Source organism: Trachemys scripta, chromosome 3, assembly GCF_013100865.1.
Source record: "Trachemys scripta elegans isolate TJP31775 chromosome 3, CAS_Tse_1.0, whole genome shotgun sequence".
In the NCBI taxonomy this organism is placed as follows: domain Eukaryota; kingdom Metazoa; phylum Chordata; order Testudines; family Emydidae; genus Trachemys; species Trachemys scripta.
This window is the reverse complement of record NC_048300.1, coordinates 120,814,581-120,830,675: the sequence shown is the minus strand read 5'-3', so window position 1 is coordinate 120,830,675 and position 16,095 is coordinate 120,814,581. Positions and strand designations below refer to the sequence as shown.

Sequence of the window (16,095 nt, the reverse complement as noted above, 5' to 3'; positions counted from 1 at the left end):
CTCCCACACTGCTGGTCCATTTGCTCAGTGCTCCCCGCGCTGCCTGATAGAGTGGAGCGCCGATCAGATGCCTACATTGCGAGAGCCGCCTGTAGGGCCATGAAGAGCCACATCCGGCTCTAGAGCCACAGGTTGAGTATCACTGGTCTAAACAAAGCCAAAAAGGTACAATACAATAAGGGCCCCTGTTCAGATCCTAAAAGGATCAGATAAAACCACAAATATAACCCTTAAGTAAAATATTAAACATACTGTCTTGATTTAACATTTTCTATTTGTAGCTAGCCAGCAATTTCAGCAGGAGACTAAGGCAAATTTTCCTCTTTACACCTCTAGAACACTGCAGGAGCTTGCTCACAAGTACACAAACACAGGTCTACTGCATACATGTATCATATCTGTGGTTTACAACCCATGCGATGGTTCATAGGAAGATATAAGCAGGAAAAAACTCTACCTATGCTTAATATGGCCTTTCATCCAATACTCACAAGAGGAAATTAAATGTGATAAAACAATACTATAGAACCATATTTGATCATTGCTTGCTAATGCTTCATTTTTACAAGATACCGATTTTGGTAAAGTACTCTAAGAAAAAAAAATAGGAACCTTGGCTTGAGATTGTTCTGTCTTTATCAATCACTATAGCACCAGTGATTTCTCTTTTGTCAGTATTTGGCAGTGCTGTGTCAGATGAGATGCAGAAGAATAAAGCACAGATAGGATCAAACTCAGGGTCTGGCTCCAAGTCTCGTCTGGTTCGAGCATGTAACTCCATACTGATGAGTGTAAGGTTTTGGACCTACATTAAAAAAAAAAACAAAACCCAAGTACAAGTTTATATTTTGTGGCTCTCTTCAAACAATTGAATTTCACACAGTTTTGAAAGAAGCAGATTATTCATACAAATGAAATCATTATAAGCAAGGGTCCAATACATTTATATAAAACTACTTACACATCAGAGGTAAAAAACAGCTGACTAAGCCTACATTTTTAGAATCTGTTTTTAAAAAAATATTAATTGTTTTGTGCAAGGTTACCAGTAGACAACCGTATTTTTAAGTAAACTAACTTGGAATAATTATTACATATTGAATGTTTGTTTTCTAATGGGTACTGTTCTCATGGTCTTAAGTCTTGATTAAACATTTCAAATAACAATACCAAGAACATGAAAGTTACATAATCCATAATATTAAATTATAACACTTTTCACTTCCGTATCATTTTCCATCAGAGACTCTCAAACTGCTTTACAAATCTTATTGAATTTAGCCTCAACATTTGTGTGCAACGAAGTTCCACCTCAGCTGGGGAAACAGGCATCGAGAGATTAAGTGACAGAATCTTAAACAAAATACTCGGGGCCACAAGACCATCCTTCCATTTAGTTGGTCAATGGACATACAAAAACTTGGTAATTCTACACTATAACATGAATTTAGGGTTATTCCATGTATTTTTTGTATTTTCCATTTTCTCTGCAAAATGACATTTTCATTTTGAAAAAAGAAATGTAGGTATTTGTTAATAAATTCCTTGCTTATCCCATATAGTTGGAAATCTAGCTTTAAAAAAAGAAAACAAAGCTTAGAAGCTTTAAGGAAGAAAAAAAAAATCCTGTTTTTTCTAGAATGCACAATAGCTAGCATCCAAAAGACTCACAGATTCCCCCTCCTGGTTGAACAAGGAGTGCCCACTGGGGAAGAATATGAAAAGACACAGGTAGTACTCCTTTGTTTTATAACGGAAGGTCATTTCAAGTACAAAAGTCAGTTTGCTTGTTTGCAGATTAAGGGGATAAAAAACTGGGTATGGAAGAATCAGAGGACTTGAGTTGAAGTGACTCTAGCAGGTAGGCGAAGATCAGGACAAGGAAGCAGCAGAGTACTGGACACAAGAGGGACAAGGGAGTAGCAAACGGTTGGAGGTGGTGGGAAGAGGGAAAACTCCAAACACAGTTCTTCCTCTCTTTTCTCAATGCCTTTGAAATTAATGTATCAGGTAATACTTCTTAGAACTTACACACAATGGTTACAGGCTTGGCACTATACATAAATCTGGTCTAAGCAGATACAGCTACAGTATCAGTCTATCAACAGATTCAGGAAAACAGTACATTTGGAATATTTTCTTCAAAACCAAAAACTTAATTTGTAAAAGTGAAAGTTAAAATTAAGCTGAAACTGACTGTGGTTCTACTAGTAATCGGGACAGTGCACTATACTGCTCAGGGTTCCTGCTACTTCCTGAGTCCTACTTCTTGCATCATCAGTCAACAAAGTGGAAGTACTGGGCTTTTTCAGTAAGAAAGAAACAATTTACTGAATCAACATGGATTGTAGAGTTTTTTGATAATACTTTTTGTGCAGTACTAAGTATCTTGCCCTTCTGGTTATGATCCTTCTAAATCTGAAATAAAACAGTTCTGGCTTTCTGAGTAATAATTTAAATGTCAAGTTTAGCCTAAATAGATAATTAGAGTAATTTAGCATCCACCAAATATATTTTATGTATTATTTGATAAGTTTCAAAAGATATTCCCATCAAAATAAGACTGCATGATCTGAAGGTGCAAATAAATGAATATTTGATTTTTTGTTCTTCTTTAGAGCTCAACATAGGAATTAAAGAGAACAAAACCCAGAAGATTATAGGGAGTTTAGAAACTCTTGGTGAAGATCTTTGTGACAGGACTGAACAATATCCAAAAGTTTCCACAGAATTTATCAGAGTTTTTGGCAGATGTCTAGTGGCACAGAATCATCAGAGAAATTATACAGTAAAAGCTCTTTTATCCGGCACTTCACCAACCGGTAAGCTCTATAAACCGGCATTTCTGATCTGCATTGAAAGTCCGGTTTATAGTGCAGTTAGTGTGGGGCCAGTAGGGGGTTGGGGCATGGGAGGGGCTGCGGGGCGTGCTCTGGGAGGGAGTTTGGGTCCGGGAGGGGGCTTGTGGCAGGGGGTTGGGCGTGGGAAGGGTTCAGGGTGCCGGATGGGGCTCACGCTCACCTCTGGGGGCTCCTCGCAAGTGGTTCCCCATCCCTGCTGTTGCTGGCGGAGGCGCGGCCAGGCAGCTCTGCAGGCACCCTGCCTCTGTCCCGTCCCTGAGGGCTGACTCCGTGGCTCCCAGCCCATTGGCTGGGAACTGAGGCCAATGGGAGCTGCAGGGGTCGGTGCCTGCAGACGGATGCAGAGTGCCTGCTTGCAGAGCTGCCCGGCCGCGCCTCCGTCAGGAGCAGCAGGGACGGGGAACCGCCAGAGGTGAGCGCCCTCCCCATCCAGCACCCTGAGCCTCCTGCCATACCCCTGCCCCAAGCCCCCTCCCAGACCCAAACTCCCTCCCAGAGTGTGTGCCCTACAGCCCCCCTGCACACCAGTGGCCTAACGTAACAAGTTTTTTGCAAGAATCATGGTAAAGGGGAGTTCTGAAGAGGGATTTGAAGGTAGATAAGGTAGTTTTGTAGATGTTTACAGGGGAATGCCTCCTAAATGTGAGGGGCAGCATGAGAGAAAGCACAAAGGTGTTTGTTTGAAAATTTAATAAGTGGGTGATGGAAGCTGGCATCAATGGGTTAATCAGAGGCAAGTGTCGACAGCTCAAGAGCAAATAGGATGCTAGGGAGGGTGGCGATGACTATGAAGGCCCATAAAAGTGAATTCAAGCAGCTTATGTCTGATGCAATGGGGGGAGCAATGAAAGAATGCAAAGAGAGGGATGATATGGTCAAAGTGACAAGCTAGGAAAATGATCTTTGCATCAGAATTCTGAATGGATATGAGCAGAGCAAGTCTGCATTTGTCAAGGCCAGATAGTAGGATGTTGCAGTAATCAAGATGCAAGACAAGACCCTGGATGAGAGTTTTACTTTGTGGACAGATAGGAAAGGTTATAACTTGGAGATGTTATGCAGAAAGAACTGACAAGATTTAGACATAGCCAGGATGGAAGGACCTAGAGAGAGGTCTAAATTGAAAATTATGCCCAGGTTACAGGCCTGAGTGACAGGCAGGATGGTGGTGTGGTCCACAGAAATCAAGAAAAGAGCTAGTGGGAGGACTTGGCAGGGAAGATAAAGAGGCTTTGTTTTACCCATGCTCTTGAACTGATGGCTGCACATCCATGAGGAAATGAGAGACAGACCGAGATTTTGTTTGGACAGGAGACAGATCTGGAGTAGAGAGGTAGATCTGTGAGCCATCAGCATACAGCCAGTAGTTGAAGTTGTGTTTAGATAAGAGATTACTATGAGATACTGTGGCAAGGGAGAAGAGAAGGGGACCAAAGACAGAGCCCAGTAGAACCCCCACCGAAAAGTTGGAGGGTGAATGAGGAGGCTACTCTGAAGGACCTGCTGAAGGAGTGATTACATTTCAGCCTAAGTGATCATTCAAAAGCATTTTGGCCCAAATTCACAGTAACACTTAAGCACTTTAACTTCATGAGGATTACTCACTTGCTTAAAGTACAGCAACTCCTCACTTAAAGTCGTCCTGGTTAACTTTGTTAGGTTGCTGATCAATTAGGAAACATGCTCGTTTAAAGTTGTGTAATGCTCCCTTCTAACATTGTTTGGCAGCCGCTGGCTTTGTCCACTGCTTGCAGGAAGAGCAGCCTGTTGCAGCTAGCTGGTGGGGGCTTGTAACCACGGTGGATCGGCAGTTCAGCTGTCCCTCCCCCCACTGCCATGTGCTGTTCCTGCCCTCTGTCTTGGAGCTGCTCCCAGAGACTCCTGCTTGCTGTGCAGTGGGGGAAGAAAGGGGGCTAATGTCAGGGTGTCCCCCTCCCCCCTATTACCCATTCTCCCTATAGAGCAGGGAGGGGACACAGACAGAGAGAGACTTGTGTGAGAGGCTACATTAACAAAAATGTGTTAACCCTTGAGGGCTCAGCCAAGTGCTAGTTCATCATTTAGTAGCAAGGCATTCCCTGGGAAATATCCCTCCCTCTTCCACCCTCTAACTTCACCACCTCAACCAAGCTTCACAATCATCACAGCTGTGAACAGTATTAAATTGTTTGTTTAAAAGGTATACTGTGTGTATATCTATATAATATATAGTTTTTTTGTAGTAGTAAAAAAACTAGTAAAAAAAATTTCCCTGGAACCTAACCCCCGCCATTTACATTAATTCTTATGGGGAAATTGGATTCGCTTAACATCGTTTCGCTTAAAGTCGCATTTTTCAGGAACATAACTACAACATTAAGTGAGGAGTTACTGTATGAAGGGGTGATGGAACCGGGGATGGGGATTAGGGGCAGTCAGCACCCCGGCAGTAGAAATATTGTGTAAACTGATCCAAGTTTTTGGACCCACATGTCACACTCCTATACATTCTGGGAAGCAATGTTCCCTGTAAACTGCACACACACACAGGGGGCAGAAGCAAGAGCAGGACGTGGAAGGGCTAGAGTAACTGCTGCAGGGCCTGGGATCAGGCTGGGAAGCAGGTAGGAACTGAGATGATTGGGTCAGGGCTGAGAGCAGCTACCCACAGCAGCTGGTGAGAGACACGTGAACAACTAGAACCCTGCACCACCCTGAGTCTTGAGCTGTTCCTCTCCACCCTGTCCATACAAGTCTCCCCATGCACAGCATACACGCCACTCCTATGTCTCCACCTCCTGCCCCCATTCAAAGTAAGCTTCTGACACCTCTGTATGTATGTGTTATGCTGAATAGGAATCTTTACCCTTTCCTTCTCAGTAAGGGCAATATCAAAAATAAAAATTCAACAGAGGAGTGTGGCCTAGTGGTTAACAGAAAGGATTGAGAGTCAGGCTATGGATATTGTATTCCTGGTTCTGCAACTGCCATCCTTTGTAATCTTGGACTAGCCATAAAAGGGAGACAGTTAACTTAAAAAAAAAAAAAAAGTCTGAATTTTTTTCCGTTGTCATAACATCTAAGATTACTGTAACTGATAGATTAAACAAACTATTGCCTTTACTCTCTTTTGAGTTTGTTTACTTTGTACATTTGACAGCACTTTGTATATTTTCTGTTAGTCTTTCATAAAGCAATAGATAAGAGGAAAAACAGTTTAACATTAAAAATACCCAAATTAGTGATGGTTTAGGGGGTTATGCAGTATCTAAAACTACTTTTAACTCATTAGATTTCATAGAAGCCCTTTAAACATCTATAGTTTTGTTTCCTCTATAGGGAAATGGGAATAATACTTACTTTGCCAAAAAAGGTGTTGTGAGACTTAATTCAATACTGTTAAAAGGAAAGAACTTTGAGAGCCTCAGACAGAAGTTACTATAGAAGCTTTATTAAAAAATAGAAATACCAAACCCTGATTAACAAGGATAGAATTCAACAATATTTCTCCCTTCAAACTCCTCCTTCCTTAAATAAAATTATAAAGCATGAATAAAGTTATGAATCTTTGGTGTTGCAGCAAGTTACCTCATGTAAAGCCTTTGCTTCCTGCAGGTTTTGCACACTGACTTTAAAACCGTAAGAGTTGTTTAAAGATGGTCCTTCAATCTGAGAAGTTTCTTTCTTTGGGGCATTGAGAGCAGCAAACTGATTCTATTGAAAGAAATATATGCAGCAAAAAGATGAAAATCTATAGATTAATATATTTATGTTTCATTCTTCAGGTTACTGTTTTCCTATTTAGCAACCTAAAGTTAAAAGCTCCTCTACAACAATTATAAGGAAACTTTCACTTAGCCCTTGTCAACACGACAAGTTAGGATACGTCTACACAGCAAAAAAAACAAAACAAAACCAAACCCCAGAGCAGCAAGTCTCAGAGCCTGAGTCAACTGACTTGGGCTTGTACCACAGGGATAAAGATAACTGCAGATGTTTGGGCTCGGGCTGGAGCCCAGGTAATAAGACCCCAGCAGGGTCACAGTACCAGGGTTCCAGACTGAGCCCAAATGTCTACATGGCTATTTTTAGCCTCGTAGTGCACACCCAGGCAGTTGACCTGAGCTCTGAGACTCACTGACAGTTATTATTTTTATTTTGCTGTGGAGACGTACCCTTAGTGTGTAACAAACCAGGATGTGAATCTACAGTGCAACATCTTGCCACGCACTAACTCACCATGTAGACAAGACCTTATCCTACCTTCTTGTGTCAGTTTCCAATAGGAAACCAAACCAACTGTTGTATCAACTTCCCTTTTTGGTCTAATTTTAATGAAATCTCATAGTGTAACAGAATTTAAAAAAAGGGGCAAGTGCCTCTTCAATTTAAACTTTCAGAAGGTTTCAAAGCCACGAAAAAATACATTATAAAGGGGATTTTGGTCAACATGTGGTACTTATAAACTGAGCAATGAAGTAGTCACTTTTGCATTGATCAAACCTGTATAATAGATTCATCTAGAAGCACCTATTCACATACTGTATAATTTCATCTCTTGGTTGTGTGTTTGTTTATATATACATGCACTTATTCTCACTATTGTATATTGACACTAAAATTTTAACATTGAAACAACAAATAAAGTTTGTAATGATCAATTTTTTACAAAAAAATCATAAGAATATATAGAAAGAGAGACATTTTAGGATTTGATGTGATCAAATAACAGGTTTATCACTTTGCTCTCATTATTCCTTTTGTATTTGTATCCTTATAATTCCTATTTAGTTACCATGATTACTCTGTCTAGTGTGTATGTTTATTACACATGCACACACACAGATAACCATAATTTCCCAGATCACAACAGCAAAAACAAAGCAAAAGCCCATGAAAAATAGACAATTTATCACAGACTCTACAAATTCTAAAAATTGAAAAGGTCAAAATATAAGTACAAGTGAGATAAAGGTACTTGTTTATCTTGACACATGGACTATTTTTGCTTCTGAACTTGAAAGCGCACTTAAATGTAATTTAATAAACATGAATCTTTGTTTCCAATTCTTATTTACCTTCACTTGTGTTGTTAAAAGTACTCTTCGAAGAGTGTCAGAGTTACTACCTCTTCTATGATTCAATTTCTGCATCTTTGGTTCTGTAAAAACATAGAACAAATGCAAATGTTATTTAGTTTCCCCCAAACATTCTCAGAAAACTGAACTACCTACCAGGAAACAGAAAATTCTTCTATCTAATATAATGTGCACAAATTGATCACCTCCAGTCCAAAGAACAGCTTTGATAGGCTAGTGTGTTTTACAGACTATATGGCACTGTATAATAAGACAAAAACACATGGTTATCTTGGACAGTCTTAAAATTTAAGATATTTAATATTTATATTCTAATTTCAAAGTAAGTATGTGTTTGAAACATACCAGCGACTTAAGCAAAAAAGACTGAATGACTCAAAAATACTCTACATTTAATTTCAATTATGTTGTTCATGTTTTAACCATCACTTTAGAATTCATATTCTAGCCACAGTACCACAGTTCTTAAGGTGTTCTGACACTCAAATCTTAATTCATAATTGAATAATTACTTTCACTGGATAAACGCTTGTGAAATATATCCCTTTAAAAAATAAAAACATGTTTAACTTGCCTTCCCTGTAGAGAGATGGTTATTTTTCAATTATTTCAAAGTATATTAATCTCTTTTCCTATTATTTGCACGAAATGTTTTTGTACCTCTTCTTGTTGTACCTGGCTTAATTAATAAATTTACCTGTTGATAACGGAGTAAAATCAAGTGCTTCAGCTATTCTTTCTTGACATTTTCTCTGTACAATGGGTGTGCTGTGTAGGCAAACTGATTCGGAATTTCCAGCATCTTCTCTGACCAGAAGTGGAGATGTGCTGAAGGATGCCCGACCTTCATCTTTGACATGTTTCTGTACATTCTCACTGTGTGCTGTGCCATTTTCTTCCACAGGAGACGAAATTATGTTCTGACTCTGCCAGTCTGCATCTTCTAAACTAGATGGTTTGGAATCTGGGGATGCTGCTTGTTGCCAAGGAGGAAGCACTGGTGAATCTGGTGAACTATAATTGACATAATAATCATCATCCTCTTCTTCTTTATCAAGTTCTATTGCTGAAGGAGCAAGCAGCAATGTCCTGCTTTCAGATGGAGTTTTACTGGGTTCTATGGTATTTGTAGAAATCTGTACAGTATTAATATATTTATCACAAGTTTCCTTGGTCTGTGTTGGTGTAGGATCTGCCTGTGAAACAGGAGCATCTTTTGTAGGCACAATAGGTATGCTGTCTTGCAGGCTAGGTAAACTGAAATTCTTAGCTGTTTTTACCACTTCAGTAGGCTGATCTATAGGCAATGCTATGGACCTGAAATTCTCTGCTGCTTTCTCAGTGTCAACAGACTGATCCTTAGGCAACTTCTTGATATGCTCATACTCTTCTTTGGCATGAAGCCACGTCTGAACCTGTTGGCGACTTGGTGCGCATTTACACGGCATGATGACTATTTTTTTATCTTTGCTAGTTTTATGGCTATTAATTTCTCCTTTGCCAGCAATGGAATGACAATTACGTGGCGGTGAACTTGGTCTAGCACTTTGTGTCATGGCTGAAAATGCAGTCTTCCAGAGGCGTAGTCCTTCCAATGAGAAATCTCCCTCAAACTCATGCAGATCATTTGGAAGTCTAGTTTCTACTGTGAGAAGCCGTCCTCCAATCTCCCTGTAAAGAGAATATTTTAAACTATTATTCTGCCCTAAACTGGAAATCTACTGAGAGTAACTCCTCTTTCTTTCTTTCTAGTGGAGGGATGGGAGTTTCTGAATCACTCTTGGTGCCCCAAGGATCTCTTCCAAATGCTACCTGCTTTACCTTTTACCTTCCACACTACATATCCTATAACAATCATCAACTTTTCAAAAGAGGAGTGAAGTAGTTCCATCCAGACTCTCTCAAACACTCTCCTGAATCAGCAAGAGAAATCACTAAAGGAAATCACTTTTCCCTCAGAGATAGAGCATGCCACCTCCACACAGCTCTCAACTCCTATTAGTTCAAGAATGTGAGAACAAACCGGAGTCTCTAACATCATGGAGAGTTGTTCAGTACAGTATTTTAAACTACTGGAAAGGCCATTTTTCACACTAAAACAAAATTAAATTTTAACTGTCGGTAATAATATATTTGCAAAGACAGTAGCTTGATGTTTTGAGGTAGAAAATATTAAAACATGATGTAGTTCCAGGAAGGAAGCAGAAATCCCATTTGGTTAAAGAATCACAGGTGAAGGACCACTAAGCTTTCTGATCCTGATATAAAATGCCAATGAATTTCTGGAAGAAGCAGCTGTTAGTACATTTAGTACAGAATTAGTAAAGGTAACACATGTACAGCTTCAGCATTGTGAGGAAGCATCCCTTAGTACACTGTGAACATATGACCAGTTTCACTACTTACATACATCATAGCATGGTCAACAATTGTCATCAATTAAAGGTATGGGGTATCTATGCACTTGTCAGAATTACAGGCAGTCCTCAAGATTAAAACCAGGAAGAGTCCTGATAGCTGTAATCTCTAGAGCAGGAATGGACAACAGGTGGACTGCGGGCCAAATATGGACCACCAGACGCTTTTGAATTGACTACAAACTCTTTTTATTTACTTACTATCATTATTGCTATTGTGGTGTGAAAAATGTTTCTCTGGAGTCTGGACCTTGACTATACCTTGACCAAGAAATTTGGACCTTACAAAAAATAATGGACTATCCCTGCTCTATAGCAAGTCACATGGGCAGATGTCTTCCTTCACCAAAGGAGAAGATAGCAGCTCATTCTTCCTTTGATCAGCAAAATTGGCACTGCAAAATTGGCATGTGGCATTAAAGTGGGTAATGGTAAGGGAAGGACAATTATTTTATTTAACTACAGAGTTAAAACAAAAGCCTTGGAATTTATGTTTATCACTTCAAATCTTTTACATCTGAGAGTGAAAAATTCCTATATATAGTTAAAATTAGCTTTAGGAATACATGTAGTTAGATTTAACATAATTACAAATATACATACATATAGAAATGCCTTGTAATAAAAGTGTACAGACAAATTACCTTGGCTTTTCTGGTGCATCAGACGGATTGCTGCAAAATGGTTCTTGGTAAATTGTTTCTGCAAGGTCATGATCTAGCAAAGTTGCCATGATTTCTTCACGACTTGGTGGGGACATGAGAGGTTTAAGAATGTGAGCAGTACGAGGCGTAAAACTTCCATTCTTTGACTGTGAGGGAGAACTGGTTGATCTTGGTGAACTATCTGGAGTTGGAGTTAATCCTTCATTGTTTCTTGAAACATACAACTCTAAATCCTCAGAAGCTGCATCCACGAGCTCACCATCCGGAGAAGACAATACGGAAGTAAAAGAGGTATTAATTGAACCAAGTGGCTGACATGATTCAAAAGTGGTTTCTTTTCTAGTGCAGCTTTGAATGAAGTCTGAACAGCTTGACTGTGGAAGGCTAAGAAATACCTCTTTATTTACTGGATTTCTATTCAACTTGAATTTCTCATTTACATAGTCCCCTGCCTGTTGCGTACAGAAAATATCTACTGATGAGCTAGTTCGAGACGCTGAAGGATGAACATTGTTTCTCCACTGACCACGGCGATGGTTCTCATTGTTATCCATAGAGGTTTTCTCAAAAAGTTCAGGACTTAGAGCACCAGATGTTATCCATGTACTTGGGTCTGAAGAACGATGTTTTTCTTCCTCAGATTTTTGGCTATTATGACTGAAAAGTTCATTTTCTGCTGTTTGTCCAGGAAAAAGATCCTGAACTGCATCACTCAAAAACTTCTGTGGCAGACTTTGATCTGCTGGGACAAACTGACTTGCAGAGTACAAACTACAAAATCCAGTCTGCCCTATGGTATTAATATCAAAATTGTAATTATGGTCTGGTGACAGGCTGTCTTCAAGTGAGTAACAGCTTTCAAAGCCTGGGTCTGAAAAAAAAATGGGGCTGTCATCAGATATAAAATGGTCAATCTGATTAGTGTTATGCTGGTTTGAAGAATCCACTTTTAAAGGTTTGGGAGCTTTTTCTTTAGGTTTTGTATTTCTGGGAGTGCGAGACTTTCTTGATGATGTGACTGACTGTGATCTTTTAATTGCTTTATGCTGTTCAGGAGAGCAAGAAATACTTTTGTTTATCTGAGGGGAAGCTGATAATGGCTCTTGCAAAATACCTGCATGTTGTGCTTTTTGCTGTCTCTTTTGTAGTAACTCTTTTAGAACAGCTAATCCAGACTGTCCTTCACTGAATGCTGATGGGGTCATTACAGTCCTGTTTTCACACTGGGAGATAGTTTTTGTTTGCGAGATGGTTTCTGACAAAGACCGATGTTTTATTCTTTCAGGTTTAAAATGAGACATATCAAAAATAAATCCTCTCTGTTTTTGCTCCCATTTTAGCTGTTTCACTGGACTCCTTAAAGAAGTTACAAAACAGTTCTTAGGCAACTGAAGAGATCCATGGCTTTCCTCAGATGATTTAAGTATAGAAGAAGCATGTTTTGATGCTTCTGGTAAGCACACAATCTGCTGTTGATTATTGTCTTTACAATGTAAAAAATTAGTGGTATGCAAGTGATCTGTCTTCTTTGTATCTAGAAAGCTATGAGTTTCATTTAATTTTCCAACTGATGACAAGTATCTATTCTGTGAATTTATAATCTCTTCTGTCTTTGTAGATGTTTTATCTTTAGAGATACATACATTCTGTGTTACCTGAGATGAGTGGTTAGATGGGTCAAATATATTATTTTGAATCAAACTAGATTCCTTCATTCGAAACACAGCATTTTGACTCTTAGACCTTTGGGAGTTAATTTTTGTTATTTCCCTTCCAGGTATCACAGGAGCAGAAATGACAGATGAATGAAGATTTTCTCTTGGAGTAGACAAACCTTGTAAATCCACAGGCTTATCAGTTTCCAGCAATGGATGAAAACAGCCAGATGAATTTCCTTGTACATCAGCTGTTGAAGGGAGCTGTGTTGATGGTAGATGTCCTGTTGAATAGCCAGTCAGAGGAACATCTTTCTGAGTAAGAAGTGGTTGTGAGCTGCCAAAGCTGTGAGTAATTTCAGGCAGATCTTGATGTTTCAGCACAAATTTAACTTCTGCAGCAGAACAAGTATTTCCTTTTTCATCTTTAACTGTCATACGCTTTCTTGACATTTTTTCAGCTATTTTTTGTCTCTGTTTTGTCCTAGGTTTCTTCTTTCCATCATTTGCTGTTTTATTAGTCTGATTAATCTTGTTCCTTTTCTTAGTAGCTACAGTAGCAAATTTCTTTTTACATTTCTTAACCTGAGTTTTTGCTCGACTATTTTTTCCTACAATGGAATTAACAGTCTTGCTGATGTACATGTTAGGACTCTTAATAAGTAAAGCTTCTTTGTCTAGTCCATTCATAATTTCTTCTGCTTTTGGATCAGTGGGAGACCAGCAGCGAGGGGGAGATGCATTTACTGGGCTTATGCTTCTCTCAGAGAGAAAACCTAATTTAGACATAACGTCACTATAATGATAGTCACAGTCTTCAGCTTCAGCATTATAAGATGGTGAAGGGGGAGAAAGGATTGCATGAGTTCTTTTTCTGAAAGATAAAGTTCTTTTAATATTTTTACTACTTGCTTTTTGTGGTTTTCCAACTTTTTTCTTAGCTGACTTATGTTTTGCTTTTCTTCTGTGACTTTTCTTTGGTGTTAATGGATAAATAGGATATTTGGTTGCAGGGGAGTCAGGAACGTTTGGCCAAAAGTCCTTTAAAGGTGCAAGCTTTTTATATAGGTTCATCTTTTCTTCTGTAAGTATCACTTGTTCCTCACTAGAATCTATTTTTCCTATTTTAACAAGCATATTTTTTCTGCCTCTAAATCTATTAATTATAATGTATTTGATAATAACAGGTGGCAGTTTTTTAGAGAGTTTTCTACGTTTTCGAGATTTCTGAGACCCATCCAAACTTTCAACACTTTCTATGGGCTGAGGTAGGCTAATTTTTGAGTTGTGCATGACAAAACTTGATTCACTGTCTTCAGTCTCATAATTTACTTTTCGTTTAGTTCGGAGTGTATATTTATTCCCACATAATCCAAATGACTGCTCTGTTTCCAGGGATCCATCTCTAAATTGGCAGTCAATACAATTAGCATTATTTGTAGGCATTTTGTTTTCAAAAGCACCATGAGGAACTTGAACTAAATCGCAAGGTAATGCACTGTCCTTGTCAGGAATGTTACTGCAAGCATCATCTCGTGGATAGCAGCTTTCCTTCATGGATGCAATATCATTGACACCTGCAGGCTCCTGATGATTGCCAAGACCCAGTTTCTTTTTATTCAGCTTTAACCTGGATTGTCTGTTGCCCTGCTGTAATTTATATGTCACAGGAGCTAATTTTTGTGGTCGGCTGAGACAATTAGAAAGAACCACACTGGGAAAAAACATATAATGTGCTGCTTGTTGACTGAGGCTTGGTTTTTCTGTCTTATGCTCCTGAAATTCTTCATACCTAATTTTAAGTTTATTAAGGCTACCTTCTTCATCAGTGCTACTTTCAACAGAATGCCCTGCAGTTCGATTCCCTCCTGAGCAAGACACCAATTCACAACTTTCTGTTACCGTTGAAGGGAAAAAGCTACCTGTGCTGCTGGATTTTTCATTTGCTTCAGAGGGTATTTTATTTTTGGAGAGGCTTAACTCTGAAAAACTGAATGAGTTTTTACTCAACACACTATCACCAATGTGGCAGCTCATATGCATAAAAGAGGCATCATCTTTTTCTACCTTTCTGATGCTGGTGTATTTCCTACTTGGTATCTGTCTGCTCACCGATGAAATATCTTCTTCATAGTCAAAAATATTATTTTCACATGAAGAAACTGGAAGAATATCCTTATTACTTTCCTTGTGAGAGTTTTCAGAATGGGCGCTATTGCTGAATGATGTTGGACATTTTGCAGCATAAGTGCTTTCTTTTGTGAGAGAATGGACTGAAAGATCTGGTCTTGCTTCAGTGTTTGGTTGTGAAAGCTCTTCTACTAAATCTTCATTATTCAAAACATGGGAAGAAAGGGCACTTGTGTGTTTACACTGAAAAGTAATCTTAGCGGAAGATGGGGGTTCTAGCGTAGTAGCATCTTTGTGAAACATCGAGGTCTTTACGGACATTTTACTTGTTGCAATTATGGAGGAGTGAGTTCGAGAACTTTCATTATTCAAAGGATTGTCTGGAATGGAAGAAAAGCAATTATTTTTACTTTTTTCCCCCCTATTTCAAAATATTCTCCCTATCTTAAGATATTAACCGTTTAAAGATACCTCTATGAAAGGAACTCCCATAAAAAATCCAAATCATATTTTATTTATGGGCAAGATTGTTATGACAATGATTATGGCTACGTTTTAGGCACGGGTATTTTTAGTAAAAGTAGTGGACAGGTCACGGGCAGTAAATAAAAATTCACAGCCTGTGACCTGTTAATGACTTGTACTATAAACCCTGACTAAATCTTGGGTGCTTTGGGGCAGAGGGCAGCCCAGGGGCACTGCGGGGGCTTGGGGTGGAGGTGGGAGTTTGGCGGGGCTGGTAGACTCCTAGGTGTAGGGGTGGCCAGGGGGCTCCGTGTGCTACCCCCACCCCGAGCACTGGCTCCACAGCTCCCACTTGCTAGGAGTCACGGCCAATGAGAACTGCAGAGGCGGTGCCTGCAGATGGAGGCAGCGTGCAGAGCCACTTGGCCAGGCCTACACATAGGAGCCAAGGGACATGTTGCCACTTCCAGGGAGCCCCCCGAGGTAAGCACTGCCCAGAGCCCTCACCCCCTCCTGCACTTCAACCCCCTGCGTCAGCTCTCTTCCCAGAGGTGAAAGTAGAAATGGCCCCCGGAAGGGCCGGGACCTCGGGCGGAAGGGGCAGGGATGGGGGGGGGGGAATCAGAGCCAGCCCCGGCCCGCCCTGTACCGGTAAGTGCCCTCCCCTCCCCCGCCGGGGTAGCAGCGGCAGCCGGAGCCCCCAGCTGCCGCTGCTACCCCAGGGCTCCGGCGGCTATTTAAAGGGCCCGGGGCGGTAGAGGCAGGGGAGCCCCGGGCCCTTTAAATAGCCGCCGGAGCCCTGGGGTAGCAGCGGCAGCTGGGGG

General features: G+C 40.1%; 1 protein-coding gene across 1 annotated transcript in view; it reads right to left on the bottom strand.

Moving 5' to 3' along the window:
* The window catches only part of REV3L (REV3 like, DNA directed polymerase zeta catalytic subunit), a 228,103-nt gene that overhangs the window by 72,446 nt on the left and 139,562 nt on the right, over positions 1-16,095 (bottom strand). The window contains exons 11-15 of the mRNA XM_034766889.1: positions 11,001-15,186; positions 8,637-9,610; positions 7,919-8,001; positions 6,429-6,554; positions 613-805 (exon numbers count right to left, since the gene is read on the bottom strand). Of these exons, the coding sequence (XP_034622780.1) occupies positions 613-805; positions 6,429-6,554; positions 7,919-8,001; positions 8,637-9,610; positions 11,001-15,186 (5,562 nt within the window). The remainder of the gene's footprint in view (positions 1-612; positions 806-6,428; positions 6,555-7,918; positions 8,002-8,636; positions 9,611-11,000; positions 15,187-16,095) is intronic.